The sequence below is a fragment of the Dysidea avara genome, chromosome 12 (genome assembly GCF_963678975.1).
Source record: "Dysidea avara chromosome 12, odDysAvar1.4, whole genome shotgun sequence".
Lineage (NCBI taxonomy): Eukaryota > Metazoa > Porifera > Demospongiae > Dictyoceratida > Dysideidae > Dysidea > Dysidea avara.
The window spans coordinates 20,174,062-20,197,527 of NC_089283.1; the positions used below are offsets into that span (position 1 = coordinate 20,174,062).

Genomic DNA, 23,466 nt, shown 5'->3' on the forward strand with positions numbered 1-23,466 from the left:
ATGGGTTGGAACATTTCACTATACTAAGACTTCTTACCTGTTAAATTGGCATGTCAGAGAATAAGATCGATATACGCTACTACAGCAATTACTATGGAATTGATCTAGCTCCTCTAGATTAATTTATAATAGCACTTATACGCGAGCATTGTAAAAAACTTTGGCGAATTTGGTGAATAGCACTACAATTGCCAAAGTTTTTTCTCCGCCAATTATTTTTAGCAGTCGCATGAGCAGATTCAGCCATGTTGAAAGGATGGGTATCGAAGTATTGTGATGGTATTGTGGGTATTTCTCCAAGCGTTCTCTTCACTTATCGCGAGGTTCATTGTCCTATAAGAGTTCACGAAAATCCAAACACTGCTCTCAACATTTAGAACCAGCGAACGATGCTTACACTTGTACGGTAGCTACCACTCAAATACAACATCGCCATGTGCAAATGCAAGCAATTAAAAGACTCTATAACTAAGGGGTATGGCAGCCATTTCAATTGTGAGTCGTCATCCTTCAATGCAAGGGATGAAGACTCGTGATCAAAACGGCCTCCACATCCCTTAATTGGCAAGCTGTTAATCACTCACACTCATGTGTAGTGATGTTGTATTCGAGCGGTACAGTACTTGGTAGCTAAAAAAATTCAGGTGAAGCTCCATAACCAAAGTTTTTTTTCCTTAATTTTGCAATAGTGGGTTTTCGCCAAATTTTTCAATGCGAAAGTTTTTTACTATACGGTAAGTCAAAAGCCTATTTTGTTATTGCTGGTAGTAGTTCTACCTCTGCTAGCGTAGTACAGCAGATTTATGACTTGTTGCTGTCGTCCAGTGATAGTTACAGTGACACTGAAATACCTAGTTCTGTTTCTGGCAGTGTCAGTAGTTTGGCTTCAAGTTGGTCAGCATTGCCTACTAAAGTACTTGTACAGTCATAGTGACACTTCGACATCAGCTATCTTCAGCCAGCCAAGATCATTGCTGTCTGTTTTACAAAGACCAACTAGTTCAGATTTGTGTAGGAAGAAGGTGGTGGGAAAAAACCCACCAAAAAAAGCAAAACGAATTTGTAGTAATGACCCCAAGTCAATTAAACCAAATCAGAGTTCCCAATGAATCATTGTCTGTGTCTGGTGGAAAATTGTTTTGCACTACTTGCTGGGAGGAGATATCCCTGAAACAAAGTGTTATATACAATCAGTCAAACATGAAAATAGTAAAGAAGTTCAAGCTAAGAAAAAATCACAAGACAACACTGTTATAGAGTCACAAAGAGCATATGAGAGTGAAATACATCCACAAGGTGAGACCTCAGTCACCTTATCCAAGGACCAAAAGCTATATTGTGTAAAAGTCATAAAAGCTTTTCTGAAAGCTGGAATTCCTTTGTCAAAAATAAAGATTGTATGTGAGTTGCTAGAGGAGCATGTCTATTAAAGAGGAATGTATGACCTTTTGCCTTTTATTCATAGTCAAATACAAGAAGAAATCAAAACATAATTGAACGGAAAAATATCAGTGATCTTCAATGGTACTACCAGGCATTGGCTGTACTGCTACGTTATATATTTGATGGTAGTATTAACTAAACGTCAAATACTAGTGAAAACAATGACAGGTGAGGATATGGCATGTGAACAGATCAGTATTTTGTAAGTAAATTATGAGATAAATTCAGTGAAACTGTTAGCATGCATGCATGACCGAGCAGCTACACTACACGGACTGTTAAAGTCTTTTTCCCAATGGTTGTTGATATTGGTTGCTACTCTCATAATCTAGACCTAGTTGGAAAGAAATTTTACCTACCTGTGTTAGATGAGTTTATCAGATTATGGATCAGTCTTTTTCCCATAGTTCTTGTGTACGAATGGAATGGAGGACCAGGACAGGTAGGACAATGAAAAGCTTTAGTCCTACTATAGTACGTTCACGTTGAGCTGAATCCTCAAAAACATTTAATAACTCATGGATGCAATTACACATGATCTTGAAATTTGGCTCATTTGTAGTACTGCTTGATCCGCTAAAAATATTTCAAAATCTTTGTGTTCAAATGTTTGACATAATATTTACGGCCAATCAAAATTTTCACAATACATTTCCTATGGGGAAGCCATATAAGTACAGTGTCCATTACAGCCCTTTCCTGAACTTGTAATGGAGCCAAACCGTATGTGTCTGTTGTTGACACCTTTGCTGTTACCAATAATCATCTGGTTAGCTGAAATGTTAACTCTGTTGAGAAAAAATCCACTTTTAATTTTTAGCTGCTTTTCAGGATTCAGCTCAACGTGAACACACTATAGATGGTGGAGCAAATGAGAAGTGCTTCATAATATATTTTGCTTTATTTGGAGATGTGCTTCCTTTTGTAAACTGAGGCATCACCTGTCACACACAGTTACAGATACTTGCTGATACAAGTACATTAGAATTTCTCCAAGTTTAGCTTGCATCTGTCATTGATGAAGGTGAGCCTTTTGTTAAAGCTACTTACAACAAGTTACAAGTTAGAGGGTGACGATGCTCTAGCATTCACATGCTATGAGATCTATAGTTCACTGGAAACCAGTGTAAGATTACAACACTATCCTAATCTCAATGCAGTAGCTACCAAGCTTTGTGGAACATCTATTACACTTTATAACAAATTGGTACAGTATGGAATAGTCCGTGTTCAGCCAGGGTTACTGTATTTCCAATCTAAGTTTTCAAATGAGTTGACGAATAGTTTAGGTGCACTCAAAGCTGTTCGCTTGTTGTGCCATCTAAAATACAAGAGATGAAGCCTGATGTTGTTTACATTAATTTGTTAACATTCCTAAATGATCAGATGCTGGAGAACCTAAAACTGGAATTTCTAGATTATTTAGCCAAACTTTCTGATGTCTCCTCTGATGGAACAGTTATTGATTGACATAACAATGACTTCCCGCATTGGTCATCTGCTGTTCAGATGACAGCTTTAGTACTACAGCCATCTTCGGCAGCTGCAGACAGAGTTTCTTTCGACATTTAAAGCATCTTTTGGCCCCCAGCAAGATAATGCCTTGCAAGAATCATCATTAATGCTACAGTACAACCACAACTAGTAGTGAACTCTCATTATACACGTCAAGTTGTACCTTTGTATAGTTAGTGTATGCTGCATATGGCTATAATTATGATCAAAGGATTTTTTGTGTTTAAGTCAATATAGTTTGTATAACATAATAAAGACTTGTCATCTCTGACCATTGCTCAGCTCACATGAAATGTGAACTTATAATCTTGAGTATTTTAGGTGATTTTCACGAGCACTGCAGCATAGCATAATGGGCTGATAATAGGCAGGTGACCAGGGGTTAGTCTAGGGGAGGGGGGGGGGGGGACTTAGCTACTGCCCCCCTATGTTTATACCTAAAGCCTTGAGAAATGGAAAGGTTTAATTGATCCCAAAGTTGTATAATCCGATGGTCAATATTCAATGGCATCACAGTAAAATTTCACCAAAATTGAGTATATTTACACCTAAATTTTCAAAATTTTCCTGGGGAAGCATGCCCCGAGACCCCCCTAGAATCCAAGCAACTTACTTCGCCCCCTCTAGGTTAATATTCTGGGTTGAGCCCTGGTGACTAGTGAAAGCAATTCAAGAACTTAATATCAGAAAACATAAAAAGGTAGTTTACAAACTGAGAAACTAAAGTACAATACTAACATAAAAGTTGAGTATACTAGGAAAGGAGGTTTAATGTTATATGGCTAAGAAAATAAAAGATGACGGGAATACCAATATTTATAAATTTTTGAGAATGTAGAAGAGTTAACAATATGCAATGCTTTAAACAGAACTAACTGTGTGTTAAACTGTACTTGCATACATGTCTGAAATTGCAGCTTTGATTGCTTCTATTAGGGTAGTTACTTGAATGCTCTATTAGAGTGTCTCTACCGTTGGCTATAACTTACACACCATACCATATAATCCTATAAAACTATATATCAATTTACTCGCTATAGAACAAGAAATTCGAATATCAAGTTGCTGTTTACACAAGAATAACCACAAAGCCATTATATAACTTCAAAGTGCAAAGATTGGCTTAAGTGAAACCAAACGTGAAATTTCACTACTTTACAGGCTAGGACTGTTTATAATAACACAATAAACATTGCTAACCTGTTTACAGTTGAAGCGATGATCTCCAAGTCTGGTTTTCCAGCATTTGAGCAAGTGCGCATGTGCATACTGACATGAGGTCACTGTTTCAAGGCATCAAAAAGTAGCAACATGCCACTCCAGCCTATATAATCCTTCTCTGTACTGTTTCTCTTTATTAGTAGTGCCATTATCACTTCGAAGGATAGGAATTACGAGCCTTTACTTCATTTAGAAGGCCATGGTTAATTGGAGCTGGAACAATGGAGTACTGCCTAGTATCAAAAATAGAATTGTTCATCTTTGACTCTGATTCTATATCAAACACACATGGAGCATTCTTTATGACATCAAGTGGCAAGGCAGGTAGTAAGTCACTAGGGCTTTCCCTACTAACTTGTGGTTTATCATATTCGAGTGCTTGATATGACAATAACATAGCCTGTTGGAACATTTCCGAATTGAGTGGCCAAGTACTGTTTGGTGGATTAGTTGATAATAATTTTGTAAATGCACAAGCAGGATGGTCATTTAGCAAGCCTTCTTTAAGGCACTGTTGTTGCTCAAAGTTGTACTCTTGTACACACTTAGCATGAGCTTTATACAAACTACACATCACTGGATCACTCTTTGCCTCAGACTGTTTCGCCTTAGAAAACAGCATATTCATCACTGGAGCTGCCTTAATTTCAGTAGGGCGAGGCTTGTGCCACGACTGCTGCATTCGTGTGCAGGTAAGATCTGCAGGAACAGACTGAAGCTTCATCATTGTATAGTGAATCAGCTGCTTCAGCAACCTCACTATATGGCTGCACATTCCAGAACAGCCAGCAACACAAGAACAATATGCTCTCACCACACGGTATGGAGCATTGCAACTGATGGCAACTTTCAACTGGTGCATTGTATCATTCTTCTTCTGGCTCCGGTAGCAACATGCCTGTACCCAGACTATGCAGCAAAAGCGAACATATATCCCTGGGATGTATGACTCCATGAAATATTGGTGGCCTCTTTGAAGGGTTGAATAATAAACATTGCAATAGTTACTGCTTTTCTTCAATCGTTTGCCAGATGACTTCAGATTATTTCTTTGGTTAGCAGTGGTGGCAGCACTCCTTGGATCTGCTGAGTATAAGGACCCTTTGGCCAATCTCCAACATCCTCTTCTTGTGGTACATCATCAGCTGATCCTTCTTGTTGCTCTACCACAGCCTTTCTATGGATGTACAGCCTGTTAGGATCGGGATCAACTATCCTTTTATCCCAGCCGTTAGATATGTAAGCCTTAACCCTAGATGGTAATTATGGTGTTAAAGGCTGGACATGTAGCAGGACATGTGATACAAGAAAACAAGGTGTAACAACCAACTAAACAAGGCGTTACTACAACCTCTACTAAAGGCTTAACAACACCAAACAATTTAACAGGGAAATTTTTCTTTCTAGTGCAATCAGTGTCGCGCTGTTATCATAGAAATTCACTTACTGTCTAATGTAGTCCGCTTTAGTTTTCAGCTTAGACAACCTGGTCGCTCCTCTACAACACAACCAAAACTTCAATTATGTGACCTTAAGTGCTTCTGGATTGCGGTCACCCAAAGAAGCCCCTGGTATATTCGCTTCCGTCAGATTGCTAGCCATTAATTGCAATTACAACCACACAGTTAATTTAAACTCTGGCCCCATTCAAAATGGCAGAATTGTGTTGCTATGACGATTACATAGTTTTGAATTCGGTCTATTTATCAACCACTGCATTCCTTATGTGTGAAAATGAGTTATTATAACATCATCATAGATCCACACAACCAGTATACAAAGAAAATTTGCATTTGTATGTTAAATTAAAGGTGGTGTGTTGGATTAAGAGCGTGGGAGGGATTAGGATTTCTCTCAATGTTACTTGGCTTCATTATTCTAAGCAGTGTGTATAATTTAGTGCTGTTTTAGCTAAGTATTGTTTAAAACCAATCCAGAAACTTAATATAAGAAATGAAAACTAAAAAAGGTAGTTTACAAATGCAATGCTTAAAAGTGTAAAACAAAACTAACTGTGTATTAAACTGTACTTGCATACATGTCTGAAATTGTAGCTTTGATTGCTTCTACTATAGTAGTTACTTGACTGCTCTATTAGAGTATCTCTACCCAGGGGCAGGGGAGACACCTTCATTTAAGGGTGGGGAGTGGGGTTTAGCTTGGTGATGCCATGGCCTAGTTGTAAGTCAAATACCAAAAAAAAACAAAAAAAAAACGTCACTCTCTGTTGATAATAGCTGCCCTACACCAACTATATCTCCTTATTTATATCTACATACGTCGCTTGTTACACTGCTCCTCTGAAGAATACTGTGATTGCTCTATCAGAATAACTCAGGCTATTGAGATAGGATCTCTATGACAGGAGGGGGCTAAGCCCCTCCACAATCTTTTTTTTACAGAGGCTACAGCCCCCTTGCCTCCCTCCCTTCTCTGCTCCCCTGTTGTATGAAATTGGAGGTGAACAGTAAAGGGCTGCAGAGGGTTTAATAACAATTAATGACGGTTATTTAAGTTGGATTCACACTGCTGAAAATGTAGTGGCATACAGGGTTGTTTGCAAGTTGAGCTTGCTAGACTGTTACTGAACTAAATTTAATAGGGGCTTCAACTGAAACCACATAAAACTATCTCTTGTGAAATATGACTGAGAGTGATTTCAGCACATTATCAGAATACTATCAACATAGGCAGTGGAAAGGGCCCTTCAGAATGTATCATGCCGAAATTATCCTTCTTGGAATGGGCTAAAAGCCGTGATAAAGATCGAGATACTCTAATAGAGCAGTCACTCTAATAAAGCAGTCACAGTATTAGAGCAGTGTGTAGTGAGCTATGTAAGGATAATTTATCAGCTATAAATGCGTAGCTGGTGAGGTGGACAGCTATTGTCAGCTGGTTGTGACCTTTTTTTTTTTTTGGTCTCATCTTACCAAACCAGAGACAATGTAGTGCCTCAGTTCATTTTGACCACCCCTTTCCATAAGTCAGGATCCGCCCCTGGTCAGCCCTCATATCAACTACTTCCTCCACCACTGCTATCAGATTTGTTGGACTGCTTTATTTAGGGTGACTGCATTATTAGGATATGTTGATTTTGGTGTTCATAAGGAAACTCCTACCAGTGATGTTTTATGACTTTATACATTGTTTAATTGTCTTTGAGGTCCTTTTAGAGACCTTCGCAAAAATTATATATGCAATAAAAGAGCTTTCTCCAGATCTAGACTGTTTGTCAAGGTTTATCAATCTCTTATATACCCTCACATGTAAGATTTGATTATGGGTTATAGTTTATTCTGCAGTTTCTTTGATTTACACTCTACATTTCGCAGTGTGACATACCTGTGACTAAAATATACACGTGACTAAAATATACACGTGACTAAAACTACAGTTGCTACTGACTAATAGAGATGTCACATATGCATATAGCGCACATGCCGCATGACTTCTGTGCATGTTTAGTATAACATTCATGAGTGTTACATGTATGTGAGGTGTATGTATTATGAAGGTGGCATGCATGTAGTGATGGTGTTCCAGTGCTGTACATGTACCATACATGTTGTACATGTTATATACATGTAATGAAAACCTACACTTGGTCATTAGCAGGCTTCTGGCACGTCAGTATTTTATGTATCACAAGTCTCAAGACTATTTCTGTAAAAGTAGCTTTCTGCAAAAATAAAATCACTGTTGAGCTCTTGCATACATGGCTACCATGTTTATAAAGATCTGTTATTGGTGAGAAGCTTACTTGAAGTAGAGAAGGTGCTGTGGCTATACTGTGTAGTGGCTATATAGTAGTGAGCACTTATTCTACTCAAGAATATGCATGATAGCACAATTATATGTAGAGTTACTGGAGCAAGGGGACACGAAAGTGCCACTGCTCATGACAATAAAGTCTTCATGGTCACACCCATTATATACCACTTGTTAAAAGTTTTATGAAACCAAAACAAATGTGTTCCTGCCTGGAATTGAACCAGGGACCTTGAGTGTGTTAGACTCACGTGATAACCACTGCACTACAGGAACAGCACATTCAAATAAGCCAATATTTTGTGCTTTAAACTTTGATGTGTAGCGTGTGTATGCAAGTGCTTGTGTACAAGTATCTGTGCTTAATGGAAGAAATCTCCTACTCATTCTTGCAATATGCTGCACCCATAAACTGTTGAATAATGCTGTAGATAATTGAGAATGGAGACAGCAGACTTTATTGCAAACACTACATGTCAGATAGTCATTACACAAATATGATAGTGATTTGCCATAAAAGCCTGCTGTATTTAGAATACAATTTTTGAGTATGCTAGATAAGAATTGGAGGGGGAAGTACATATTTGGATCAGTTGTTAAGTTGGAAGGAGGTCAATTATCTTGTCAGCAAAGATGTTGTACCTGTACATCCTACCTATAACAAGACAATTCTCTAGTATTAACCCAAACTATGACAGCTTGGAAAAACAGTACAAATTGAAATGTGGGCCTGACCAAGCCACTATCAAAAACTGTTGTGACCTTGTTGTTATCGGATCAGGTGAGGATGATTCTGAGCCCTTGGAACCTTCTGGTGATTACTCTATAACAGGACACAAACCAGCCAATGGGAGATGAGAACAGATATACAATATGCCAATAACAAGACATGGGCATACTTTCAGTATGATCATTTTGGTGTTGACTATGCCAGTGAAGAATACCCACTTAGCATGGGTGGCTATAAAGGAACCGTGTTCAAGGGTCTTTATGATGGGCACGATGGTGCAAAGTTCAGTACATATGATAATGAAAATGATAAAGCTCATTTTACATGTGCTATAACAAGCAAGTGTGGATGGTGGTACTATGTTTGTGATGCTATTAATCCTAATAAATGTCCACCAGAGGTGTCACTATGGCCAAACAATGAAAAATGTGTCATGGTTGACATGAAAGACATAAAGACACGCCTAAAGCAATGCTAGTAGTATACTTTTGGTAAAACAGCATACTAAACATTGTAGATAGAAAATAACTAGACTTTGTCAGTTGCAGTATATGTTTTTACATTTGTAACCCACGTACTGAGCAAAACCCAACTTGTTTGCATTTTCATTGAACTTCATTTTATGACTTTTTTGGTGTCTAGAGGGGAAAAACCATTGGGCCATTAAAGTTTCAGCTTTTTCTGGTGAGTGCTTTTGGAGTTAAGTTACGTTTTACCACAATGTAAATAAACACACGTAACTCATGTTTGCTTCAAGATACAATAACGAAACAAGATATTCCTACTCTCCATGAAGAGGCAAATCCATCAGTACTGTATATTAGATATTTCAATTCACATCTTCCTTCACTATTTACTGCAGCAATTAAAAAACTATTTATGGAGCACACGTTTTTTACCCAATATAATTCAATGACATCTATCTTTAAAACAGTATTATGCAAACAAGTCAGGTTTTCACTCAGCGGGGCACATTTATATTTTATAACTGGTAAGCAAACGGAAATTTTATAGATCAATCTCAATGTGTAGTGATTGTAACACACACAAAAAAGGAATAAACAAAACAAACAAACATTGTTTCTGCTTAGAATCGAACCAGGGGCCTTGAGTGTGTGAGACTCATGTGATAACCACTACACCACAGGAACTACACATTACATACAAAAACTGTTAAATTCGTGATACGTACTTACTGTCTAATATGTGGACAAGGTCACGATTAGCTACTGTGTACTAAGCTCCGTTGTCTGGTGTACATAAACTACATACATATATACAAGGTATCATGAAACCAGGACACCCATCTCTCTAGTAACAAACTTAGCATGGTCTGAATGGTATGTGCACTGTACATAAATACAGGAGTGCATCGAATTATATGGACAAGGGAGCATGTAACTTTGTAAAGAACAAACTTCAAACATGACTGCCATGTACCATAATAAGTAACTTTTAAAATTTTCTAATTAGGATATTAGGCAGAGGTGCATGCTCAATAACGTCATATTTCCACTGCAATGAAGAAGTCTAATGGCACAATGGAGGAATAGTAGCACAGGCTTAGCAGGACAGTCTTTCTACAGTCGATAATCATGTAATATTACTCCACTTGCTATTCCAAGCTTTACTACCTTCAACTCAAAGATTTTCCTATCAAAGCAATTTTACTACCTTCACACTAGACGGTGGAGTACGTATATAGTAGTGTATCCCTGTTGCGTGTAAGAATGATGTAACCAATTATGTACATAGTAACACTGGATGCCATGTTTGAATTTCGCCCGTAGTATTGGTAGTGTACGGAGTTACACACTCCCTTGTCCATAGGATTTGGTGCACTCCTGACAAACATAAAGTTTTCCACTTCTCATAAAGAACAATATGGTTTAGGAAACTCTTTTGAAAGCATTTAATACGTAAGTAATTTGTCTAACAGTAATCCCTTAGCTGTCACTAACTGACACGTAATTGGTACATGTCAGATACAGTGGACACACCATACCAGTTTAGTACTATATCAGTACACTACACTACTCACCAAGTGATAAAGCAATAAGATCTTCCTCAGTGACCTCTTCACTGTCATCCTCACTATCTTCTGTCTTCTTCACCTGAACCATCCTCTGTAACATAGCAACAGTGTGAAGGGTGGATCATTTGTACACAATCTGTCTTGGTGGTTATCTAGAGGTTGTGCTCTTTGAAAGAATAGACAGACTAAATATTTGTCCTTATTACAAAGGTGTATCAATTGTGCCCTGGCCATAATTTGAAAACGCCTTCTTTATACTATGTACGCATCTCACACTTCATGCACTTGCACACCAGAAGAGGTTGGACACGCTTTAATTAAGTGCCGCTAAAATAATTTATATGGAAATTTGTTTTTATGTAGTGGAATAAACAGTGGTCTCGACATAAAACAGTCAGACATCGTCATTTCTGTATACGAGGACGCACACAATCAGTCTGATTAAGTTATTTGAACAAAAAAGTAGTTGAGTATTTTCACCTAAAAACCCAAAGTGCTTTTGTAAAATAATGTATATCTCCTTAAAGCTTGCATGTGAATATTGAGTCTGCCCTACCACTTGGTTGTTTAGTATTGCAACTATTGAGGGTCATGTGAAATACCAATTTAAACTATGCAATTAATAGCAATAATTTTAGGTGGAGCTTAAAGTGAGTCCAACCTTTTCTGCAGTACACTATACACATACAAACACTTACATGAGCTTCCAAGTAGGTGCTTGACAACAGTCCTGATGTAAGAGCTCTAAACCCTTCCTTTACCATTGGCAGATAAATCTAAGAACAGCTAAGGAACAAGAACTACACACAAGTTGCTATGGTAACACAAAAAGGATACACCAGTAGTAGTCACATGATCCCCAGGACTAGCCTGCCTGGTCACCTCTCCACTACAGTAGATGGACATGGAACGTGGAATATTACCAACTGGTACCTGGTCATTCTAATGGAATAGATTACAATATGTAGTGCTTGAAAAAATTGGTTAGGCATTCGACATTTTCCAACCAAATTTGGTGCTTGTCCAAGCATACTCCATTTTGGTCAGACACAAGGTCCAATCATAATACACTCAGAAAACACACTCAGACAAAATGCATAATATATCTTGACTATATTTCAAGGAGAAAAATATTCAATATCCGACATTTTGTTCAGACATTATGTCCTAGTGTTTTGTCTGCTTATTTATTTCAAGCACAGAATATGAACAGATCTTTACCACTTTTATGTATTTTTCGTTGATAAAGCAGGACTGAAGAAACAAGGAATAATACATATAAGCACCAACTTACAGTAATAAACAATTTGGGGGAGAAAGGACATTTAGATGACATCATTACAGTATAGGGCTCTCACGATTAATCTATAATAGATGAAAAAATATAATCGATTTTTTATTTTGTAATTGATTAATCGCGTAGAATACACTCATCAATAAAAATTCTAGCCTCTTTGCTCACTACAAAAATACAAAGCCTCTTTTTACTATTCCAGAAAGCACTAAAGTTACGAGAAGCCATACAAACGCGTGTGTAAGTACTGCTACTAGGGTTAAAACATGGAGTGATCCGTACAATGGATATATTAAAATATTTGTGGTGCCTAATTGTCTGGGCTGTGTAATAGAGGCCACACCACCATAGGTAACCAGGTATTGTTGTGCTTTATAGCAAAAGTTGTAGCACTTCTCTTTTCTCAATGCTACAGCACACCTCTAGTTGGCTCATCACATCTATGAAGATTCTGAGCTCATAACTAAATTGCAGCCTTTAGGTAGCTACTGCTGATTGTAACTACCTATCAACTGCTGGCATTCCTTCAACTCTCCTTTTACCACGGCACTACAATGTTATTCTGGGTGGTGATTAAGTGTGGTTGATGTTCATATAGATGATTTAACAATTAATAAAGTAATCGAAACTGAGAGCCCTACTTTACAGCATTATTAGCTGTATAATTATGTTAAACGACATGTTAGTTTCTCCCAAGGGTTTCCCTAATTCCACATTTATGGCAAAATACTACAGGAGGTGTAAATACATTCTCTACATACATTACAGTACTTCCACAAATACATCTAATTACTGCTTACAATAATACAGTTGCTATAGGCACAAACTCATAGCATAAATCTAGTACAACTTACACACTCCTGCAATTTGAATTCTTGAAACTTCATGAACTTGGACCCCCTGGTCTGTAGGTAAAGTCTTCCAACTGACCTGTAGCATTAAGCACTAATACACCTGTTACATATTCCACAAAATTTACTGTAATTCAAGTTACTGACTTGTGATTCTAATCATTGTATAGTTGACCGGAAGCTTGGAATGCCTTATTTTGACCATGAATATTGGAGTTGTAAAATGTGAGAGGATTTCTGAAAATCACCCATATGGGCACATTTGACATCTTTAATGATCAAATCACAAATTTTATAATGCAAATCTACTTGAACTGTGTATCTTATAGCAATAATATAAAACTCTGATCTAAATGGGTAGTTACACTTCATTATATCGATATATCGGATCGGTATCAGTGTTCAGACTCAGTGTATTAGTTTATATCGGATCAGTTCAAAATTTCTCTATTGGTACATCTCTATTAATCAGTAGTAATTGTAGTTTTAGTCACATGTATATCACATTGTAAAATGAAGAGTGTAAAATCAAAGAAACTGCAGAATAAACTAAAACCCAAAATCAAATCTCACATGTAAGGGTATATAAGAGATTGATAAACCTTGACAAACTGAAAGAAATTAATTGGTCGTAAAGGTGGAATATAATTTTTGCAAAGGTCTCTAAAAGGACCTCAAAGACAATATACAATGTATAAAGCCATAAAACATCACTGGAGGGCTGCCCAAAGAAATTAAGGGGCCCAGGGCAAAGATTTAAAGTGGGGCCCCAGGGGCAAGGAGGCTTCACCTCTGAATCACAACTTCACCTAGTCTGGCGTAGCCGACCCGCGCGAGGGTCGGCTACGCCAGACCAAACTTCACCGAAGCTGCAAGTCAGACCAAAAAAAAAAAGAAGGTCATTACATGCTGACAATGACAATAGCTACCCCTCACCAACCATTTATAAGCTTGCTACACTGTTCCTCTGAAGAATACTGTGACTGCTCTATTAGAGTATCTACATCTGACTGCTCTATTAGAGTATATCGATCTTTTAAACAGGTATTCAAGGGGCCCTAATAGGGCCTCCTGGGGCCCGAGGCAAAATTCCCCAGTTGCCCCACCCTGTGGGCGGCCCTGCTTGTAACTACAGTAGCTAACTTGTTATGAAGTGATGAGCAATAGCAAGTGATGTCTCTGCATCATCTTACATGTTTTGATGTCTAATACCTGGTCAGTGCTAGAAGATACTCATCAAATCGAGTTATATAATATTTGTCTCGAAATGTAGGCTGGGGCTTCTACAAAACAAACTACACTACCGTGGCCGATACCCTTAGGTCACTCCAAGTAAATTGTTTCCCATCCACTGATTACCGTCACTGGTATAGATGGATCTGGGGGGGCCGGGGCTTTTGCCCCACGATCCCTCTCTTGCCCCCCCCCCCCCTTGAACTTACAGGACTATATTGGCACCAGAAACAAGAATCATTCATTCACACTGCATTCAGAAGTACTGAAAACCAACAGGCAAATAGAAGACAACAGTTATAAATGTACTTGACAGTTATAAACTGTATAGAACAGCCACAATCCTTAACTGACAATTTTGTAAATTATAAAATACTACCTTATGTTTAGTACACTTTACCATCAAACAGGTTTGTCTAACCAATTTTATATGTTTTCAAAGCATGCATTTTGTTAGCTAAATAGCTATGACAAGTGCTCACAAATTCAAACCTAACTTGAGAGGTCTAATTTTCTCAGAAGATATCCAACTAGAGTTTTAGAAAGTGTATGCCCTTCACTTATCCTCCAGCTTAAAGTTATCTAAACAGTGGCGGATCTAGAAATTTTCAGAGGGGGTTTCAGATTCCACTCAACTTCAGCTTAGCTGTAAATTGAAGAGAGAAAAAGTCACAACCTGCTGTTGAATGCCGTATAATTGTGATTTCAAAGAAAGGCAACAGTTAGAAAGTCCTTCTATAACACACTATGTATAAATCGTGGTGATTTTATCACCCACACACAAGTTGTCAATAAATTTGGGGCATGCACTATTTTCAGACAGGGTTTCAGCTGAAACCATTGCAATCCCCTCTGTATCTGCCACTGCTAAATGAATATAACCTGTGTACTAGGGTTACATTCCTCTCCTCTCCTCTAAGTGGATTTTCTACTATAATTTGATTACTTTCTACCCCCTCCCCCCACCAGGGACGGATTTGGGGGAGGGGGGAGAAGGGGGCTGTGGCCCCACTTTCCTTAATACATTAAAAAAGCAGACCTACTCCAGGAGTTACACATTAGGGCTACTAGCAACACAAATTATGTTTATGTAAGTATACCTATTGTTTAACACTGCTCCAGAGAGGGCTTTTCCATCAAGAATTCTATGGTTCAATTGTGGGTTGCATCTCCATAGTTACAAAAGTTTTAATTGTGGGTTTCATTTTATTTAGATAGATATGCAATACTTTCTGCTACGGAGATCTTATCAAAGTATGGTTCTATTTAACTTGTACTACGATATTATAATAATATTAGAGTGAATTCAAAATGTTAGCCGGTCCTTTGGCTAACATCATACCAACTCAGCCATCACTAGAAGTGTAGTCTTTAATAGCTAGGAGTCAAAACACTACAAGAAAAAATGTATTTGCTCAAATGTGCTTTAGTATCATACATGTTGCACATATTTAAGACAATATGTACTACATATGTGACCTGTGCAATACCTAAAGGAAATATGAAGTGTTTAATATGTGAAATACAGCATGTCATAAATCCGTGGTGCATACAAATTCATTTGCGTTTCATATTTGCTACATTTCACATTCACAAAAAATGTTATATTCATCACAGATGTACTTTTCACCTAATGTAACACATAAGTGAAGGAAATATAGCACAAATGTGCTGGAAATATGCATGTGCATACAGTCATTCCATACTTAATAAAAATTGATAAAATTCAGTTCTGACAGAAAATAATCAGTGTATGTCTGACAAGAAAAGCATGAAGGTGGTAACTACCAGATAATTAACTGTCAAATACTATTGTTGAGAAACTTTCATGGTCATTATATATGAAACCTTTTAGGCGCAAGTCTACAAACTGGCATGCATACGTTTCTTATTGACTGAATATGTACATAGTTAGAGAATACCTTTACTTTTTACTAACACATAACTAATTATCAAGTACATGAACAGATAAGCATACAAAACATAATTGGTTACATATTTCATGGAGTAATAATATTTTTATAGAAAGATTTTTTTTCTCAAAGGATTTACAGCAATTACCATTTCTGAATCTACAGATAAGCTTATAGAGACACAGATTTCCAGTACTTTCTCCATTGGAATAAATGATGCAGGACCGAATGCCTTAAAGGAATTTTCATGCCAAAGTTGAGCTGGTTTCATTAAGACGTGCCTAAGATCATGTTGTTGAAACCACTTTACACAGGCCATTCTTGTCTCAGTGTACTGGCCATTGGTAAGCAATAGCCGCTGGCTAAAAAAATATTCTATTCTACCACAAGATGATAAGTCACCAGCAGCTGCATCAATTATCTGTCCATCTCTCCCTACCCAGTGAGCTAAAATGCAAGTTTGTACTTCCTTAGGATACTTGGAGCTTTTTAGATATTGGGTAAACCACATTGCCTTTTTGTATGTGCGACAAAGTTGTGGAATTTCTAGCACATCTACATCTGGAATAAATTTCTGGTAGCATCTTCTCAAGTTGAAAATCTCAGTACGATCAAAATGGTATAATATAAAAGGTGACAAAAATTCAATCGTGCCAGTTTGCAATGAAGAAAAATCAGTAAAATCACCAGCTAGCACTGGATAAATTGTTTGGCCAAACACAGTGTCCGATGCAGAACCACTACTTGTGGCACCTAGCAAGGTTTTGAAAATAGAACAATGCTCTGGAGATAGTGCGTAAGGTCTAGCAATGTTTCTAATGTGTGCATTCTCGATAAACCTACGCATTAATTGAACTTCAACAGAAAGTTGATTGGTATGATACTTTCCCAAAATGCCATTATAGCGTTCAAAGCTAAATAGCCAGTATCCGTAGCATGGGCCATAGTCTTTAAAAATGTCAGGGAGATGTAAATGTAAATGAGTGTTTGTTGTTAAATAGGGGGCACCATAGAGCGATTCAGCTGATGTGAAAAAGCATTTCATCAACTCTTCTGCTCTGTCGATGTCATCTAATGTTAGTGTTGAAGAGCAATAAATCTCACAAGCAGAAATGTATGATTGCCAACAATCTAGGTGATCTTGAGGTAGATAATTATGCAACACAAGTGGAGAAAACAACAAAGTCCAGTTTTTCCATTCATCTGCAGTCAATTTACTAAAGTTTGATGAGATTTTGGAAGGAATTCTACCAACACCACTAGGTACTGTGCAGTTATGGACTATCTCCTGTATTTCCTCTAGTGCTTTATTGTTAATCAATCCATTTTTTAACCACTCCTTATGAAGAATTCTCTTGGGAGTTCCTAATAGTAAATTATGCATCGGATCAATGATTGCAAACCTATTACAGTCATAATATGGGAGATGAAACAACTCTGTGAACCGACTTCCGCTTTCCAGTTCTAGATGATTACGTTCAGAAGGAGTTGTAGCATCTTTTGCCTTCAATGCATTTCTTTTGTGCTGAGAGTGCTCTCGTAGATGTCCTAATTCAATTCCTGAAAAATCAACACGGTTTAGTGTTTTATTGTATGGAAATTCTTTTGAACATTTCCAGCAAGCGTGTTTGGACATATGACCTACAAATCCTCCAATCTTTGCAGTTGCAGGTACATCACACACAGTAGCCAACAGAGCAGCTCGAACAACTACTGACTTATCATTGTGCATCATCGTGAACCCATCAGTCCATAGAAAGTTAAGTTCTTTAACAAGGGGTCTTAAATATGAGTTTATTTCATTGTAACTAGGTTCTCCAGGTCCAGGAATTATTCCTGCAATCAAAATATTTTCAGGTTTAAATCGGATGGTACGTGGAAGGTTTAAAATTACCAAGTAAAAGACTCCAACGCTGTAAGTACTTAAATCAAAGGGTTGGAACCAATCACAGTTAAGCATCAATCCTAGATTGTATGGTCTGGAAAGAAATGGCTTGCCAACATAATTCATAAACTCTTTCCATACTCTCCCATCATAAATATCTGCAAAATTGTTTTCTGAAATATTGCGAGATCTCCATGCAGTGTTCACATTGATCCATTAAGTTGTGTTGGCTTAAAACAGATGATATGCTTTTCGCAAGAGGATAATAACAATAACTCTTGATTGGATAAAACTTTTTACCAGTTTTAGTAATCACTTCTTTTAAGAGTGTGTGACCACAAGGATTCCTGCAAGATGAAAATGGGTGATTTCTGAATTCAATGTGATTACAGGGCTTAGCACTTATAATGCCACTTAGGCTTTTTAGTAAACATTCTTTTTGAGTATACAAAGAACTACATTGAGGACAGATTACATATTTCTCAAATGGATCAGTTGACAGATCAAACATTTTCTTTAATTTGTATAGAGAGCTAGAAAAAATATCCAACAATGCAGCTATAGGTGGTGAAAGAGGAGCTAGCAGGGAGAAAATAGAATGTAGAAATTGAACTAGATGGTTTAGAGCTGCTGCTGAAATTCCATAGAATGACGTCCATAAAAGTAGAAAAGATAAAAGCAACAACCCAATTCTGTTAGTTTCAGGTGGCTGCGGGTCAACATTATTCCTCCATAAGTGGGTATCTTCTTTAGTTATATCTTCTTCACAAACATTAAAATCTCTATCTATACTTTCACTAGAGACATCCCAATGCTCCTCAACTATTTCATCTGTACCTGCTTCATGAACAGAAGCATTCTGATGATCTTCACAGCACGAGCAATCAATATCACTGTAATCATTCCAGTCTGTAGCCTCTAAGGAAATAAATACATGTATTTTCACCGTAAAGCCTCATACAAACCACTTGAATGCTAAAGCACTAGGTCAGGAGATAAAGTACGATACCTACTGTAGGTTAATATCTGACAATAATATTTGCTGTGTGCGAACACGTACGCAAGAAAGTAAAATTACGAAATGAACAATTTAAACTAGTTTAGGAACATGTCATCAGCTGCATACATAAACAATCTTATTTCCTATGCATAACATCATAATAAAATCAAGGAGGACTTAGACCAACAACCTTATTATTTTTGTATACAGTATACACTGTAGCTATTGCAGTAACTGCTAAAGAAAGTGAAGTGACTAAGGAACAACACTATTTGAAGAATATATGCTTCTATATTGTCAAAGGATTAACAGTAGCTAGCTATATGTGTAGCATTAGGGGCTAACGGTATTTGACACTTAAACTTTATGTTAGGATTAATTTATAGCATAGCTGTCACATCTCTATACAGATTCTCCAACTCCAATACACAATATGCATTAGTACATGTGCTTGTATTATGACTTGTGCGCATGCACATTTCAATTTGTGGAAACATTAGTTAGCTAACTTCACATAAAATCCATAGTCAGATAGTAATTCTATGCTAAAGTGTTCTATTACCAAGAAAATTCCTCAACAGCAAAGTGAGATCTCAAAATTGACAGATTCATCAGTTGCCTTGCAGGAAAAACACAATAGCTAGCTATACAGTGTACAGTAGCTAGCTAGCTGTGTTCTTTGAAAATCTCAGCTCTTACGTGAAATGCAAAGATTTGTTCACATGAAAAATAGGACCATTATTCAGTGTAACAGTTGGCACAGTATTATGTCATTGGTTCATGCATAGTGAGTCGGAATGTTCACCTGCACTCGAACCTGCTCCAATGACGTCATTCAGCACGACTTCATCGTGACCATCATCAAACTGTCTCTGTTTGCATTGTGTCCAAGTGCGATTATTAAAATCATAATATTGCTCTTTATGCCTCTTGTAAACACGATGGCTAACGTCTTGATCACAATGGCCACAATGCCGTGTTCGTTTCCTAGGAAACGTCGCCATTTGTATTATTGTGGTCCGAGATGGTTGTCAATAGTAACCCCTAGTATTTGATGCCACGTGAACTCTGCACCTGCTAGGCAGCTGGACGTTTTTAAGATGGCAAGAAGAAGCTCGCAGGAAAGAACGCCAATCTTCTCTTTTAGTGATACACCCGAGAGAAACCGTCATCCGTCAAGAAGTGTAAACCCTAGGGACGCGTTACGGAGAATCGTGGATAGCTCCGAGTCACCTGCTTCGACTTCAAGCACCAGCCGCGCCGTTTCTGCTAATGGAGGAATATTTCGGCCAACTACCAGCACTAGTAGTAACTGCACAAGAAACGGGACACCTCCATCAACATCTCGAGCAACTACATCCACACCAAGATCCACACCTGGTCTTCACTCTCATGGAATAAGTGATAACGATCCAATTTCAGACTCAGGGTTAGTACTGCCATTGTAATGCTCAGTTGTCCAATGTTGACCATCTCAATAGGGACATCGATGTTTCACAGGCAATAAAAGATCTCCAAGAACGGCAAAAAAAGCTGCAATCGTCATCAGCTAGAATTGAAGAGATGTTAAAGCAGCAGATGAAGGAAAAGGGGAATCCTGCTGGTATTAAGCTCACAAATGTGCCCTGAGAACTTAGTGTGAGGTGCTATATAACAGTGTGCATTATGTAAACATGTCTCTTGCAATTTCAGACTCTTGTTCGAGATGTATATAAGAAAATGGTGGACGAAGAAGAATGTGAATGGAATTATGCAGTCAGGTATGAATATGTTGCTATCAATGTACGTCCATACTTTTATTGGATACGTATAGCTTTGATGATCAGTCCAATAAGGATGTAAACAGCTCAATAACCCGCAATGTCAAGGCAGTTGCTCAGGATTCTCAGTATGATGTTTCGTTAATAAAACGTAAGTATGATAGTGTGAATTTGCTATGGCCTTATGGACACATCGTCATGATGTTGATAGGTGCTGCTAGGACATATTTTAAGTCACGAAAGAGTGCCCATCAAAGGGTACAAAGGGGCAAACAGCAATCTACATCTAAAGCTGCCCGTAGGCGTCAAAGAAAACATAATGTAAGTTTTAAAGCATTATTAGGTTACTTTATAATTACCAATTGTTGTATACAGAAAGCACATGCAAGGCTGAAGGCTTTAAATCTGTCAAAGTCGATAGATGCTGAAAGAAAAGAGGAAATAAGAGCCGTTCTTACAGTGGATTTTATGTCATCGGATGAATCTGAAGTAGATAGTGTTTCTACTGAGTATCCGGACAGCAGTGGCAGCGAGGATGATCGTGAACAGCAATCCAGTAAAAAGAAACTAATTAGAAAAAAGCTATCATGGAGATCCCAAGAGTTGCAATCTGTCTTTGATAGCCTTGACAGAAAGTTAGAGCGTAGACGATCTGATCGTGCTAAGGCTATGTGCCTTGAGATTAAGGTGGAGGGTGTATCTGACAGGAGACAACCAGACAATGCCCCAGAATGGGCAATCGAACTGTTCTCATGACTTTAACATTTTGTACTTGATGTACAACACTGACTGTACATGTGTAACCTCCTTTTAGTGCTCATTTATAAAATTAATAATTTCATAAAATTATTTCAAATCTAATGCTTATAATATTTATGTATTACATGTATGTATTACATTAAGGTTGCTGACACATCTGGTAAAGGATTCACATTTGAGTAGTCACATACACAGTTGAAATTTGGCCTACAAACAAAAAGACAATGGCTCACATATGTATTAAATAGTTACACACTTTATCACATGTGTAAACAACATGATCAAATATGACATACACAACAGATGTACAACATTTATACTGCAGAAGTAAATACACTTTTTTTTGTAGTGAAAGTAGCTATAACATGAGCACTAAATTAAAGTTACAATCTGTACCAGGTACCTTGCCCATGATGGCTTTGCAGATGTAGTTAGGTTAATCTTGATTGTCCGGCAAAAGTAACTGTCACAACAGCTATTTTGGAAGCTTACAATCACTTTACCCAAGAAGAATGTAAATGGAATGTTTAAGGTCCTGTGTGTCTGACGTCAAGCTGTCAGTATCTAATAGCTTGTAATATTGAGCAGTGCTCTTGTACAACAGCCTATACTATTGTTTACTTAAATTGAGATGGGAGAACAACCGGGATCTCTTATTCTCTTGGCAGGAACTCTCAGCAATTACCCCGGTAGTACAAACACACAAACAGAATGAAAAGTGTTGCACAACATCTGAGACATGTAACTTATATCACAGCCCAACAGCCACTTAACAAGATACATCATAAATAACAAGATATACATGTATGAAAATAATACATCAACACAACAATACACATTGAATAATACAGGTATAATATTTCATAACATATAGGATGATATACATGTGTTCTGTGTATCACTAGGTCTATACGAAGGTTATCATGGTACGGGATAAGTTGATCAGCCAAACATTCAGTCGTTCATACTCACTCAGACACTCCTCAAACTGATCAGGAGTGAAACCTTTAGCTAGGATACGCTGTCGAGCATCATCAAACCTAACCAAAATAAAAGAAGACAAGAATGTAGTGCACCAAAAAATGGCTGACTGACAGCAGTGAACTTGGGAATATTTTATATAGTAGAGCAGCATAGCACGAAAAATGAGCATTTTGTGCACTTTGTAATACAATTATGAAACTTTCACACAAATTGTACTCCTCCTGACATATTTTTTGATATATAGCCATCACAGATTGACCTTTACAGCCATTATTTCATTGAAAATTAATTATTTTTTGGCTTTATTTCCCTGAGGCATTATTTTACACTGTTAAAACATGGTATCAAATTAAAGGTGTTGATCTCTAAGAACTATATTAATTGACTTTAGTTTGAAATTAGTATCTTATTCCACTGCAAAGTTATGATCATTTTATAAGTCTTTACCCTTGGGGTGTAAATTACTAATCAGCAAGTAATTCAGGGTACTGATGAAAGCCGGGATGGAACGGAACGGAATGGAATCAATAGGTGGCGTGCGCCAAGTTAAAAAATCGTTTTAAACAGATTGTGTACTGTTTCCAACTTTCACACAATAACTAGAATTGTGCTAGAATTAGTTCGCTTCTGCTATAAACATGCTAGAAAACATTTGCTCGACGGCTCTATTTAATGCCCAATGCAAGAATGCGTTGTACAATCGTCTAAGCTGAACAACGATCATCTAGCTAAGCTGTTAACCTATTTTTTGTAAGCACTGTTAATATAACATACTGCAGTTTGCGAACTCTCGTAAATCGCTGCCAATAATGGTAGAATTATAGTCGCTTCAGAAAACCAGCGACACATGTACAAAAAGGTTTGAATACCGCTACAACATGAAAATACTACAGTAGTTTACCTCTTGGAATGGTAAGGAAGTACTTGTAAAACAGAATTAAATTAAACTGGATGGATTTTATTTACACACACCTTACCATGTGGTGGGCATTTAATAGAACTTTCGAGCGAACGATTACTAGCATGCCTATAAACAGAAACAAACTAATTCTAGTATAATTCTAGTTATTGT

General features: G+C 37.5%; 3 protein-coding genes, 1 long non-coding RNA gene and 2 other non-coding genes across 9 annotated transcripts in view; 1 reads left to right on the forward strand and 5 right to left on the reverse strand.

Moving 5' to 3' along the window:
• The window catches only part of LOC136240103 (DNA replication licensing factor mcm7-like), a 105,604-nt gene extending 93,947 nt beyond the window's left edge, over window positions 1-11,657 (reverse strand). For 2 of the 3 annotated variants that reach the window (XM_066030953.1, XM_066030954.1), the window contains exons 1-2: window positions 11,553-11,657; window positions 11,414-11,491 (exon numbers count right to left, since the gene is read on the reverse strand). In XM_066030953.1, the coding sequence (XP_065887025.1) occupies window positions 11,414-11,491; window positions 11,553-11,621 (147 nt within the window). In that variant the 5' untranslated portion in view covers window positions 11,622-11,657. Of the gene's footprint in view, window positions 1-10,721; window positions 10,807-11,413; window positions 11,492-11,552 lie in introns of all 3 variants that reach the window. The other variant, XM_066030955.1, reaches the window with a different exon arrangement.
• Trnav-aac (transfer RNA valine (anticodon AAC)) lies at window positions 8,154-8,226 on the reverse strand. The gene has a single exon. It is a non-coding gene; the product is annotated as a tRNA-Val (tRNA).
• Window positions 9,759-9,831, reverse strand: Trnav-cac (transfer RNA valine (anticodon CAC)). The gene has a single exon. It is a non-coding gene; the product is annotated as a tRNA-Val (tRNA).
• A 1,206-nt stretch (window positions 11,658-12,863) lies between the features above and the next one.
• On the reverse strand, window positions 12,864-15,270 carry LOC136240108 (uncharacterized). The gene is made up of 3 exons (XR_010693659.1): window positions 15,194-15,270; window positions 13,008-13,097; window positions 12,864-12,939 (listed from the first exon to the last, which is right to left on the reverse strand). It is a non-coding gene; the product is annotated as an uncharacterized lncRNA (long non-coding RNA).
• Window positions 15,271-19,811: 4,541 nt separating this feature from the next.
• On the forward strand, window positions 19,812-21,500 carry LOC136240565 (uncharacterized). The gene is made up of 6 exons (XM_066031563.1): window positions 19,812-20,320; window positions 20,373-20,529; window positions 20,584-20,651; window positions 20,705-20,802; window positions 20,863-20,972; window positions 21,027-21,500. Exons 3-6 carry the CDS (start codon window positions 20,611-20,613, stop codon window positions 21,405-21,407), a joined length of 630 nt encoding a protein of 209 aa, XP_065887635.1. The 5' UTR covers window positions 19,812-20,320; window positions 20,373-20,529; window positions 20,584-20,610; the 3' UTR covers window positions 21,408-21,500.
• A 695-nt stretch (window positions 21,501-22,195) lies between these two features.
• Window positions 22,196-23,466, reverse strand: part of LOC136240105 (DNA replication licensing factor mcm7-A-like) — a 36,112-nt gene continuing 34,841 nt past the window's right edge. For both annotated transcript variants that reach the window (XM_066030957.1, XM_066030958.1), the window contains one exon: window positions 22,196-22,450. In XM_066030957.1, coding sequence (XP_065887029.1) covers window positions 22,318-22,450 — 133 coding nt within the window. In that variant the 3' untranslated portion in view covers window positions 22,196-22,317. The remainder of the gene's footprint in view (window positions 22,451-23,466) is intronic.